The 13983-nt window shown below is 49.7% G+C and overlaps 1 protein-coding gene across 1 annotated transcript in view; it reads left to right on the top strand.

Moving 5' to 3' along the window:
- CCDC146 (coiled-coil domain containing 146) overlaps window positions 1-13983 on the top strand; it is a 1748551-nt gene that overhangs the window by 1520519 nt on the left and 214049 nt on the right. The window contains exon 18 of the mRNA XM_069628051.1: window positions 2433-2561. Within this exon, the coding sequence (XP_069484152.1) occupies window positions 2433-2561 (129 nt within the window). The remainder of the gene's footprint in view (window positions 1-2432; window positions 2562-13983) is intronic.

The raw sequence follows: 13983 nt of genomic DNA, 5'->3' as shown, positions 1-13983 counted from the left end.
CCGCCCCTTCTGTTGTCATTGTAATCCCTTCTGAGGGACCATAGAGATATTAAAGCATGTGTATTTATTAGAAAATGTTACCCTTTTCCCATTACTTGTATTGGGACTTGGATAGCTCTGGCTCACAGCAACATTTGTCTTTGACATAGTGCCATAGAGGGGCTCATTATGAGTATGGCTGTGTTCTCCAAAAAAGGAATTCTTTTATATTGTAAATAGTCTGTGTTTGCCGGCCATAATTGTAATGAGTAGTGGGATATTCATCTCATGCAGTATTTTGTTAATACTGCGTTTTGTAAATATTACTTAATTAGAGATTATAATACCGTCTAGAATTCTGGGTATGTCTGCCTTCTCAAAAATAAGAAGGATTTTATATTTTGAATAGTGTGTCTTTGCCGACCATAATTGTTATGAGTAGTGCTATATATATATGTTTTGCCCATTTCTCAACTAACCTTTTTGTCCCATAAGGGAAGGGATCTAGTTTGCTTGCAGGCCAAAAAGATGCAGGGGTGTCATGCGGGCGGACAGAATGTGAACATCTTGTATCTCATATTCTCACGTCCTTTGTGTGGCGAGGCACAATATGCCGAAGGGCTAACACTTAAACAGGGATGGAAATGCATTTTTATACTTGGGCATGGTGTGTTTCTGAAATACTACATGCCCGGAATGAATATACCAATTCTGCAGTTGCAGACCAAAAAGCTGACTTCCTTTGACAAAACCAACTCATGGGTTAATGTTAAAGGACATGTGTATCGCACACTATCACCCCCGGAGTGGTCCCCTGGTGCTCAGGCGGATCTGAAAATGAAAGGGGGTAGGGCGAGTTAGTAGGACCAGGTAGGACCAAGCGGGAAAAGTGTAAGAGTGCTGTAATGTGCTGTTGGCAGCTTCAGTTCGGTTAAAACTGTTTGCTGAGCCTAGGTGTGCTTTCCCGTTGGTAGCCGTTGTGTTCTGTTGTGTGAGGCTATGTGTAATTTTTTTTTGTACTTGCAGTGTAGTGAAGTGGGTGCGGTTTGGTGTGCTTTAGAGTTGTGGTTGTGTTTGGTTAAGGTATGAGAGGTGTATGCAGAGGTGAGATTTTTTAGTGGGTTGGTAAGTGGCATTGCTATCTAGGTGTGACGCATGCTAATCTTCAAAATTCTTTCCTGATCCGGTGCCTGCCAATCTCCAAGATTCTATCTAGATGTCGAAAATCTCCCCATTTCTGTTTAAATGTGATGCAAGCCAACAATTACACTTCTGTCTAGATGTGACGCAATCCAATATTTACCGTTCTGTCTAGATGTGGAGCAAGCCAACACTCCCATTTCTGTTTAGATGTGACGCAAGCCCACGCTCACATTTCTGTCTAGATGTGACGCAAGGTACTATTCACATTTCTGTCTAGATGTGACGCAAGCCCACGCTCACATTTCTGTCTAGATGCGACGCAAGCCCACACTCACATTTCTGTCTAGACGTGATGCAAGCCAGTATTCACAATTCTGTCTAAATGTGACGCAAGGTATTATTCACAGTTCTGTCTAGATGCGATGCTAGCCAATAGTCACAGTCCAGCCCAGATGTGACACCGGTCAATGCTCACAATTCTTCTGGAGTTAATGTACAGTTCATCTAGCTGTGAGATATCGCCAACCACCAGTTCTCCTAAATGTGAGAGATGGCTAGGCAACACAGTTGACAACTCAGTGGATATATATGGGGTTAACAGTTGCTAAATAAAGATCAGTACATGCAGGCTACAAGCTCTTGGGTGGTGGGAAAAATAAGACAAGAGAGAGGTTGGCCAGTTTGAAGTGTTGCCCACTTTGCCTCTAAGCTACAAAATCATATGAAAGATGGAAGTTGCACACCAGGTTTAAGCTGTGGCAAGGGATCTTGAGGTTTTATTTGCAGAGCCTGTAATCAAACATTAAGACCCATGAGCATAAAGAGTGCTATTTAGAGTGACTTGATTAAAACTGACCCCAGCCACTGGTGCCAGATATACTGTCTACTTCAGGCTTTAAGTGCAGGTTCTGACTCCCCAAATCGTAAATAGATTGGCTGAGTTTACAAGAGTTTCAACCTGATATGCTCCTGTCCTATTCAACGGATGGTGGGAGTGGCGTGTTTCACAGTGCTGAGGAACATCTCTTCTAGTGTCAAGCAGAAGCTGGGTCATATTCATCATAATGACTGACTACATTGTTGATAAGGTTCGCTTAGCCTTGTATTTACTTTACAAATGGTCGCCAAATCCCTCTTAACATTAATGGCGTCATTAGTGAAACATTTTTTTGTACATTTGGAAATGTTAATGTGTGTTATGTCTGCGCCCAGTGATTTCAGGGGGCTTTGGCAGGCAGTGAGAAAACCGTTTTCTAAAACCCACATAATTGTTTCTAACATTGCCCCTTGTTTCATTTTTCATTTTCCAGTTTTCTCAGTGTCATGACAAAGTAAATGAATTGGAGAAAAGTCTGGAGAACCCCGCCACAGAGAACAGAACACGCCTGCTTGATGGGAAGGACCCCTCAGTAAATGATCTGCTGAAAAAAACAGACGAGGTATTATTATTCTGCTTTTTCTGAGCCTTGATATTCCTAGCTTCAAGAACATTTAGTATTGAAACTTTGTCATATTCTTTAACTACATTTTTGCAACTTGTAAAATAAATCCATCATACATTAGTCTGTGTTTTCTCACCACATAGGCAATATGGTATGTGCACGCGAGTAGGGAATTCTATGAGGTCCACAAGAAAGGGATTGGATATATTAGCAATGTTTGTCTTTTGCACTCAGTATCAATTACATTTATGTGCACACAATTTTGGAATTTTAGTTCTAATGGGCTCATTCCTGCCACGGATTCCTCCTCTATTACGTCCATCTCCCAGCACAGCTGCTCTTCGAACCCCTTCTGCCGCCAAGGGGTGCAGCAGCGACACCATGTTTGCTTCATGCAACACCTCTGAGGGACCTCGACGCGCGAAGCACCATGGGTACAGTGGACGTCACACTAGGGGTAGTATTACTGGCACACCTTGTCGATGTCCCTTTTTTCGAATTTCGAAAACAACAATTGTAATACTCTGCAGCTTCCACTAGATGTTGGCCTATGCATAGCATGTGAATCTAAGCAGATACACGCATCAGAAATTTCATTACAGTGAGTAATGTATCCCATACATACATATAAAGTGGCCACGACCTCTGGTCTTTTTTTCCATGCACTATGCTCGCTTTCGGAACATTGCTCTTGCAATTTATTTGATTTTCTCAAATCTTTCGCCTCCGTCCATCGTTATTCGATGCAATGCCCAATTTAAAAAAGTCCTTGGGATTCAAACCCTGCATATTGTGGGTGTCAAATGTCCATTTCAGAACCGCACCACATTTGCCTTTTCTGTCTCAGAGAAGGCCATGCCACGCATGACTGTGTTTCGTGACAATCGATTCCTCCAAAGGCAGTTAAAAAACGAGAGGCACATTTTTGTATCTTCCTCCTCAAGGAGAGAGGTGATAAACTGATCCGTTTGAGGTAGCTGGGCACAGAGAGTGGCACTGAGGAATGGTACCCAGTCCGGAAGTACAAGAAAAAGAAGAAACACAAGTGGGTGAGGTCCCCTGGTGGTTGAAGATGAGAAGCCACCACTCCAAGGATGCCAGAGGACGAGGCCCGCCAGGTACCTTTTCCCCACTCAGTCCACTACCCCCGAGGAATGGGAGGCATTCATGATGAGGATGCTTGACATCTTCATCAAGTCCCTGGCACCGGCTGCTTCGGTGCTGCAGCATCATTGCTGTTGACTCCGGATCTTGCGCAGACAGCTCCAGATCAGGCCAAGCCGATTGAGCTTACCGTGCCAAGGCATGCCAGCAGGAAGCCACAAGCAGACACAACACGGTCACGTTCAAGTGTTAAGACGGTCTCAAAATCCCAAATAGACCCAGAGGAATCGGAGTCAGTCCAAACCAGACTCAATAACGGAGTAGACAAAGTGCAAGGAAAAATCCAGGTTCATTATCATCACAACAAAGCCGGCACAGCATACAAATATTCAAATGTCATCGCTCTCAACATGTTAATCAAAAAGAATTGCTTAAGTACTACAAACATGTCATCAATGATGTTGCAGCATAATCTCAGTTTACAAAACCTACAGGGATAGGTTAGTGGGTTTGGCTACATATAGATTCCATAGCGCTTAAATATTTTATTGGGTTACAAGTATCCGATGGCTCCACCTGGAACCACCCCTATATTGATAAAGGTTAAAATACATCATCTAATACAACAAGTGGTTGGCTGGCATACCACTCCATGGGCGGCATGACAACAAGGATTCTGTTAGGTTGGCTCTCTGCTAACCAACCTTGGATACTTGACAGGTCGTCAAGATATGAGTAAGACATATAGTTGGGGGAGAGAGGCCCATGGACTGTTCTTCCTTCATTTAAAATGTTACCATCCCTCATTCTCAGACAGTGAGACCGGGTAATCTCTATTTACTTGGCTTTGTGAAGCACTGCACCTCTGTGTGCGTTAGGAAGTATTGCTGGTGTTTTATGTTCACTTGTAATGAATAGTCAGTGTTCTCCAATTATGGGATGGGACCATGTTTGGAATATATTTACCCTTTATTTATTGAGATTTCAGCTATTACCAACGTGTGTTATGTTTTCTTTTACCTCTAGGGGCACTCTTGAGGCATTCTTCATGGGGTCTTTTGGCTTACTTCTTTACTGCACCTGGCTAACAAAGGCTGGTCGTGCCCTTATGAAACTTAAATTAATCTGGGAGTATACTGCTTGCGTCTTGGGAATTGCTTTCTCGTGCCTTAGTTCCGCCGTTCCATTAATCCCTTATTTCACTCTTACCTTGGCAATAGTTGCTAGCTACTGTCTGAGCTCTGCACAATAATGTATTTCGAGGGGATTGGGTCCTCCGACGTATGCCATATCTATGACAGGTAATGTCCACAGCTGTGCAGCTTCGGAAAATCTTCGGCGTCTGCGTCCTGCGTCGATGACATCAATGCGCCGTCCCCGAGGACCTCCGACGGCCAACGTCACCCGATGTGATAAGTAGGACGCACGACGCCCATACCCTCAGTTCCGTTTTTTCCGCGAACGTGTTCGCTTCGTGAATCTTGGTACGCCTCGACTCTTTGGAGTTTGCTGTTTTCAATTCTCGGTTCGTTGAACTTGTTCGGTTTTTTGTGAAGACCTGTTCGTGGCGATGTCTACTTCGTCTTCAACCCCGCGTCCGGGCTTCAAGAAATGCGGGGACTGTGGGTCCAAGATGTCGGTCACGGACTTGCACGACGCCTGCCTTTTGTGCCTCAGGGAGGCCCACGATATGGACGACTGTGTCGACTGCCAGTCGCTCACGGCAAAGGCCTTGCGGGAACGCAAGAAGAAGCTGTCGGTAGGTCGGGTGTCTAAGCCCCGGAAGTCGAGGTCTGCGGGGCTTTCGACGGATGACTCGAAGGGCAACTCTCTGCGTCATCGTCGGAAGTCCAGTGGGTCTCCTTCCAGGAGTCACCTTCCCCGTCCTCTTCCGAGGGCTCCGCCCGTCGGCGGGTCGCTTATCCCTCCATGCAAGCGACACCGGAGGAATGGGCTTCCTTCGGGAAGCAGATGCTAGCGATTCTTGAATCGCAGGGCACCGGTCCGTCCGCGCCTCCGAGTGTGGTCGGTCGGCACCGGTCGAGAGACACAACTCGTACGCCTTCGGGCTCGGGTGGTCGGCACGGCTCGCGGGAGAGGTCCCGCTCGGACAAGGGTAGCCATTCTCGCCATGCCTGTTCCAGGTCCCGGTCCTCGATGCGCTCGAGACCGCATGATCCTGTGCTGTCTTCGAAGAAGACGCCGACGCCTGTGGCGCCAAGGTTGTTGACGATTTCTCTCGAGGCTCCGCCTCTGAGGGGGTCGTTGACGCTGCCGGCGCCTAGGTCGTTAAGAGACACGCTCAGAGCTCCGGCTTCGAGGCCTGTGTCGACGCCGTCGATGCTGGCGGTGCTGCAGCTGACGTTGACGCCGATTCGCTCGACGTCAACACCTTTTCTGTCGACGCCGGCACCGACTCGTTCGCCGCCCTCAACGCCTTTCGAGGCGGTGGTGTCGGAGGGGCCCCATGGCACGGGGTTAGCCCCTAGAAAGGCTCTGGCTAAGGTCAGGCACTGCTTTGGTCCCCAGATGTCTTCCTCTCCTCGCCTGGAGTACATTTCAGAGGGTGATGAAGGCTCTGATGACGGCTTGGTTCCGGTTACGGTACCAGATGTGCTTATCTCGGGCCATAGCCAGTTTGATGACCTGAGGCAGTCACTGCATGATGCCAGTGGACTGGTCACCTCTCCGGAGGTGGAGTTTTGTAGGCCGGAGCCTGGCACTCATGCCGATTCTTCATATCGGCGCCTTATGTCTCGGATCACCGAGTACTTGGGTTGGTCAGCTCTCCCAGGGGAGTTTGTTCAGGATGATCTCACGGACATCCTTGATCTTGGTCCCCCCACTGACCGGTTTTGCTGTTTCATATGGCTCTGCAGAGAAGGGTGGCAGCGGCTTGGACTGCTCCGGAGAGTCTCCCGGCAGTGGGCAAGACTTTGTCGCGAAAATACCATCCACCCAGTAGCGACCCCTGCTACTTGTCCAGGCACCCCACTCCGGAGAGTTTGGTGGTGCAGGCGTCTACGCCCCCGGCAAAGCAGGCGTCGTATCCTACCATTACCTCCGGATAGGGACGACAAACGTTTGACGGCTGGGCGGAGAAACTGTTTTCTTCAGGGGGTATGGCGCTTCAGGCGGCCAACTCCATATGTGCCTTGTCTCGTTTCACACACACTCTGTGGAACTGTGTTGCTTTAGCGGCTGAACGTATTCCCGAAGGGGACGAACGGGATGGTTTCCTTGCTATGGTTCAGGATGGCAAGGATGCCATGTGTGAGGCCGTTCAGTCAGGTTTGGACATGGCAGATTGTGTCAGCCGGTCCATGTGTAACGCTCACCTGATTCCCACGGAGGCGCTGGTCTTGGCAGGGTGGTAACTGTATCTTGAAAAGTGAAGTGCAGGACTCGATTGGCTTCCGGTGCTGGGCCTCTTCGCACGGTGTGTCTAACTCGAAGAGTAAGATGTCTGCAGGTGAAAGAATATGGGGTTAATGACCTGGGATCGTCGGGTGTCTCTCTTTCTCCCCCTCTCACTTTTCCGTGGAGCCCCAAGGTCAACGTGCTCACCTTAGATAGGTGAATGCTGGACTCTCCATCTGCGTCTGGTGCAGGGTGCCGTTACCAGTTCCTTCACTGGGTTGAAACGTAGGCCTCTTGACTTCAGAGGATTGCTAACCGTCGTTAACTGCACGAACGGTGAGTTTCCGGGCACCTTGAATGGGCACGTTAGTATGGAATAGGGCTCTGTATAATGTTCTTTTCAAATGGTGCCTTTTGTCTTGCAGGGCTCTTGAGGCAGAAAATGGTGGTTTGAAGAGAGCCGGAGTTCGAGCCAGCGCATAGGAATGAAGCGCTTGGGAGTGCGTAAGTAAGTGCCTGTTGCCTGCTTTCGAAATGCACTCCAACTGTCTCTTTTCTTTTGCAGGTATGAGTTCGGATGCTGAAGAGACTCTGGAAAACGCCGGGTAATTGTGGAGGGCGCGATGGCGCGTGAGTAAATAGCCTGCCTAATGTCTCTCCTTTTCTCTTTCAGGTGCAGGAATGCAGCGTTGAAGAAAACCGGAATTCGAGGGGTGCCGGTAAGTAAATTCCCCACAGGAATAATTATGCTTTTGTCTTCACAGGCTTTTATAATGGCGAAGGAGCAGCGCGAAGAGTTGGTAACTGCCGATGGATCAGGTGAGGAAAGCGCTGCGAGTGAGGGTTGCTGTGCTAACCTGTTGTTTCTTTGTCTTTGCAGGTGCTTCTGAAGGCTGGATACCAGAAAGGTAAGCTTTTGTTCTCACAGGTTCAGGATCGGAAGAATGAAGACTGGAACCGACACGGTGAGCGTTCTGCTGCAGATGCAGAATAACGCGAAGCACGTTGCATCAATCGGGTGTGGTTTAAATAGCCTTGGAGTGATGAGGCGTCTTCCTCCACTGCCTCGCCCAGGAAAGAAAAGAGTTCCTGTTCTAGAAGAGTTCCAGTGTTGTATCCAGGGAGTGGAGTCTGCCCCACCCAGGTAAGAAACTAGTCCCGGCTCGTAGAGGATTCCCATATGGCTGGTAAGTAAGCAGCATGGTCTGCTGCAGGTAAGTCCACCCAAGCATCTTTATACATGTTATAAGCCCGGCGCTTCCAGTGCCGGGACCAGTGATTTTGATGAGCCTGGTGCCACCGGCGCCAGGACAGGGTCCAAAAGGTCCCAATGGGGACCGGCTGGTGCCTAGGATGAAGGTTAGAGGCCTGCTTCCAAGGACGTTGGGCTGGTCCTAGCCCCTTGGAAGCAGTGATCATGACACCATGGCGGCGAGCACCGTAATACGCAGGTTTGCGTGGTTGAGGAAGTCTGGGTTCACTCCTGATGTGCAGTCCCGGATCCTCAACATGCCCTTTGACGGTGAACACCTTTTTGGCAGCAAGGCTGACAAGAGCCTTGAGAGGTTGCAGACCTCCAAAGCTGCAGCGAAGTCGTTGGGCGCTGCAGTTCGCCAACCTCCACCTTTTCGTCCTAGGGGACAGCAATGGAGGGGAGGTTCCTTTCGCTATTACTCGTCCTTCAGTAAAGCGAGAGGAGCTAGCAGTTAAAGAGGCCACCGTAAGAGTGCCAGAGGTGGAAACAAGGGTACTCGAGGTGCCAAGGCCACTCGGGCAGTTGCTTCTTTGCCCTCAGGCAACGCCGCAGCCGCTACCACTCAGTCATGAGGCCAGGTCCCATGGTTCGCCAGTTGGGGGAAGTCTGGCGCAGCATCTTGTAGAGTGGCAAGCCATTACTTCAGATGTGTGGGTTCTGGAGATCATAACCCACCGCTACTTACTTCCTTTTCCGCAGAGGCCTCACACAATCCATCTGGGAACCTCTCTTTGAAGAGTCTGGATCCGCTCTTTGCGCAGGAAATTCAAGCCCTGCTGGAGAAAGGCGCCATAGAACTGGTGCCTGTAGCGGAGAGGAACAAGGAATGGTATTCCCCTTATTTTTTGATTTCGAAGAAAGACGGGGGATTGAGACCCATCATGGACTTGCGCGGTTTGAACAAACTCCTCAGGAAGGACAAGTTCAAGATTGTTACTCTCTCTCAAGTCCTCCAGGCCCTTCAACTTCAGGACTGGTTGGTGTCTCTCGACCTCAAGGATGCTTAATTCCATGTGCCGATCCATCCCAAGCACAAGAAGTACCTGAGGTTCGCGGTTGGCGACTCGCACTTTCAGTTTCGGGTCCTGCCGTTCGGATTGACCTCCGCCCCGAGGGTTTTCACCAAGCTCATGGTGGTGGTGGCAGCGCATCTCAGGAAAGGGGGATTCACGTCTACCCCTACCTGGACGATTGGTTTATCAGGGGGAGCTCTCCCGAGCAAGTCCTGGATCATCTGTCCGTCACCTGCCACTCCCTCTGGGCTTCTCCCTCAATTTAAAGAAGTTCCAATTTAACACCTACGCAGCGGCTCCAGTACATCGGAGCGGTGCTCAACACATCCCTGGGGCAGTGTTTTCCTCCCCAGGTGAGGGCTCTTCACATTCAACAGATGGTGCTCAAGTTTCAACTTGCCCAGAATCTCCCAGCGTCCGAGTTCTTGAGACTGCTCGGCCTCATGGCATCCTGCATTCTTCTGGTGCCAGAGGCTTGTCTGCGGATGAGATCTTTGCAGTGGGCACTCAAGCTCCAGTGGTCTCAGTCCTCCGGCAGGCTGTCGGACCCTGTTCAGGTGCTGCCCTCGGTTGCCCAGGACCTTCTGTGGTGGGCCGTCGAAGGCAATCTGATGAAGGGGGCCCCATTTTGGCTGCCCTGGCCGGAGGTGACGATCGTGACGGACGCATCCCTCACGGGATGGGGAGCTCATGCCAACGAGTTGACAGTCAGCGGTCGTTGGTCTCCGTCGGAGTCCAGACTCCATATCAATCTGTTGGAGCTGAGGGCCGTCAGGCTAGCCCTGAAGGCTTTTCTGCCGACTGTGCGAGGAAAGAGTGTCCTGATTCTAACGGACAACACGGTGGCCCTGCACTGCCTCAACAAAAAGGGTGGGCAGGGTCACTTCCTCTGTGCAGGGAGGCGATGCAGCTCGAGTTCTGCGCCATCCAGCAGGACGTTTCGATCTCGGCTGTTCATCTGGCCGGAGACGACAACGAGACGGCGGATGCTCTGAGCAGGCAGAGCACGGTCTCTCACGAGTGGGAGCTGGCTCAGGAGATTCTCCTGGAGATCTTTGCCCTTTGGAGGACCCCTCAAGTGGATCTCTTCGCCTCCAGACTACCGGAAGTGCGAAAGGTTTTGCTCGCGGGAATTTCCTCCAAAAGGAGCCTTAGGAGACACGTCATTCCCACTGCTGTACGCGTTTCCTCCAGTCCCCGTCATCCCGCAAGTACTGCAGAGGTTACGGAGGTTCGGTTACCGGATGATCCTCATTGCTCCGGCGTGGGCCCGGAGGACGTGGTACCCGAACCTTCTCGGCTTGTCCATCTGCCCTCCACGTCGTCTTCCCAACCGAGACGATCTGCTCTCACGGGAGGGGGGGTCAGGTTCTCCATCCAGAGGTCAGATCCCTAAACCTTCACGCTTGGCTTCTGAAAGGTTGAGGTATAAGGATTGGGACCTCCCTGAAGACGTGATGGAGGTGTTGCTCTCGGCCAGGCGGCCGGCAACAAAGTCTCTGTACCGTTTCCGTTGGAGAAAGTTCTGCGACTGGTGCAGAGTTAATAATGTGGATCCTTTTGTATGTGACATTCCCATGGTTCTGTCTTTTTTGCTTTCTTTGGCCCACAGGGGCTTGCAAGTGGGGACCATTAAGGGTTACCTGGCGGCGCTGTCCATATTTAAGTGCTCGTTTCAAGAGTGTTCCTATTTTAAGATTCCTTTAATTTCTCAGTTTTTGAAAGGGCTCACTAATGTGTTCCCTCCGTCACCTTCTCTGGATCCCGGTTGGGGTTTGAACCTTGTTCTTAAGTTTCTTATGGGTGCTCTGATTGAGCCTTTACATTCTTGCCCTTTGAGACTGCTAACTCTTAAAACTGTGTTTTTGGTTGCAGTTACTTCCGCTCGCAGAGTGAGTGAGTTACAGGCACTTTCAGTTAAGCCACCCTTCACTGTGTTTCATAAGGACAGGGTTGTCCTTGGAGTTCGTCCTTCTTTTCTTCCGAAGGTGGTTTCGGAATTTCATTCGAGCCAGAAGGTTGTTCTTCCAGTGTTCTATCCTCCTCCACGTCCTGGTAAGGAAGAGGAGAGGCTCCATAGGCTTGATCCTAGGAGAGCGTTGAGCTCTTATATTTCGTACATGTCCCGGGTCAGAGTGGACAATCAACTTTTCATTGGTTACGCTGGAAAGCATTTGGGACAAGCTGTGACGAAACAGACTTTGTCTCGAATTATTTTAGCTATCTCCGAGTGTTACCGCTTGGCGGGTAAGGACCCTCCAGCTGGCTTGCGGCCACATTCTACCAGGGGAGTGGCTGCGTCCATTGCCCTGCAGAGGGGTGTTCCTATTCGTCACATCTGTGATGCAGCCACCTGGGCTTCAGTACATACTTTTGTACGTCACTACTCCCTCGATTCCCTCAGAGGGCAAGATCTGGCCTTTGGCGAGGCAGTCCTATATTCCGCAATTTGATTGGGCATGCTAAATTTATGTTCTAAATTCTTTTCCCACCTCCTTGCTTGGTACTGCTTTGGGAGTCTGTCATAGATATGGAATACGTCGGAGGACCCAATCCCCTCGAAAAACAAGAACAAGTTACTTTCTTACCTGGTAACGTTCTTTCGATGGGATGGTCCGACGACATATTCCATATCGCTCCCTCCCTACCTTCCCCGCTGCAGAATTTCTTTTGCGATTGCCGCTTGCATTCTGCAAGGCCTTGTGTGTCTGACTGGCAGAATACTGGTGGCGCACGTTTTGGGAGAAAAAAAACATTGGGGACGTCAGCCGGAGGTCCTCTGGCCGGCGCATCAACGTCATCGACGCAGGACGCAGACGCCGAAAATTTTCCGAAGCAGCACAGCTGTGGACATTACCTGTCATAGATATGGAATACGTCGTCGGACCATCCCATCGAAAGAACGTTACCAGGTAAGAAAGTAACTTGTTCCTCTGTGGATTCAACCTTTTGAGCTCTTCCGAGGCCTTGATGCCTGTGCTCATTCAAAGACATGATGCGGCTTCCATCTTTGGAAAGATGGCTGCCCAATTACATTTTCATATTAGTGAGCTCCATTCGCGTGTCGTTCATGTTGCATTCACCTTATACATTAGTCATGTTAGTGTTCTTCATGTCTGTGGATTCTATGTTAATATTCTTCATGTTTAAATGGATGTATTATATTTTATGTGTTCTTCATGTGGAATGCATGTTTGCTTCATGTCTAATGCATGCTCTTTTAATGTTACAATGTTAGTTTGAATGCTGTTGCCATCTTCAGCTCACATTGTCCGCAAACCCTGCTGTACATGTGGAGGATAAGGCTGGAACGGCTGTCTCAGTCTCTCACCTTTTCAGGACTGGTGCAGGGGACGTGCAGAAGCTAAGGATAATGTATTCATCTGCCTCCCAACATTCCCCCCTGTCCACCTCTGGTCCAGTCCGCGACCACACTCATTCTTCTGCTCTCACCCAGATAGGGCACTTTGGGTATCCATATTTATTTATTGTGCATTTGTTAGGCGCTTATACAACAAGTACATTGTGTATCAAAGCGCTCACAGGGCAACAGGGAGGGAACATGGGCTTGAAAAAGAATTCATACACTGGAGGAAAAAGACAGACCTACTAGGCCTTGTGAGCATTCAGAGTGTGCAAGTGCAGGGAGAAGAGAGGGGAAGGGAGAGTGGGGGTTAAGTGCTGGAGTGTCCGTGCTGGTGGGTGAGCAGCAGATGTAAGTGCCCAGTGTAGGAAGTGCTAGGGAGTGATCAGCTGCAATACATAGGTAAGTGCAGGCCTACAGTGACATAGGCCAGTGGGTGGCAAAGCAAGTGATGTGGGCGGGCAGATGTTGAAGGCAATTGGGTGTGGGAGGCCAGGGCCCTGGTCACCAATCTCAGCAACTATGGTGTTAGCAGACGAGGGAAGAAAGGAACGAGGGGGCGAAAATGAAAGTCTTCAGGAGCTTCCGGAATTTGAGGAGATCAAGCTCAGGACAAAGAAGAAGGGGGAGGCTATTCCATAAGAGGGAGCCAGCTTAGGAAAGAGAACGACCACCGGCCCTCTGGTTAGCGAAACGCTTGACGCATAGAAAGTTAGTACCAGAGGATTGTAGAAGTCTAGATGGAGAGTATTTAGTAAGAGCAAGTTGCAGATAGTGTGGTCCCCGGCCCCAGGCAGCCTTATGGATGATGCAGAGGGATTTGCAACCGGGAAACAGTGAAGAGTTTTAGGGCAAGAGAGATGCGGTCCCTGGGTTTGAGGCCAAGGGCAAGTCTTGCTGCCCTATTCTGGATTAGCTGTCGAGGTTGTAGGGAGGAAGAGGGTAGATTCAAGAGAAGGCTATTGCAGTAGTCTAGCCTAGAGAGAACCAGGGTCCTGGTAACATTGAGCTTTTGGGGGAAAGTGAGAAAAGGGAGAATTCCTTTGAGAAGGAAGAGTTGAAAGTGGGACTTCTTGGCAATGTCCTGAATGCGAGGTAGGAAGGAGAGAGAGGAGTCTAATATAATTCCAAGGTTTCCGGCTTCTGAAGAAGGGGGCGAGCCCATAGAAGATGGCCACAGTGATGGGAAGAAAGGGGGAGCAGGGGTCCCAATAAGAATGATCTCAGTCTTACTGGCATTGAGGCAGAGATTGTTGAAAGTGCACCAGGACTGAATGGCAGATAGGTAGTCCGTGATGATGGAAGAAGTAAGAGCGTCAATAG

This window comes from Ambystoma mexicanum, chromosome 12 (assembly GCF_040938575.1).
Source record: "Ambystoma mexicanum isolate Mex_15411 chromosome 12, UKY_AmexF1_1, whole genome shotgun sequence".
NCBI classification, from domain to species: domain Eukaryota; kingdom Metazoa; phylum Chordata; class Amphibia; order Caudata; family Ambystomatidae; genus Ambystoma; species Ambystoma mexicanum.
This window is presented reverse-complemented; position numbering and strand designations above follow the sequence as displayed.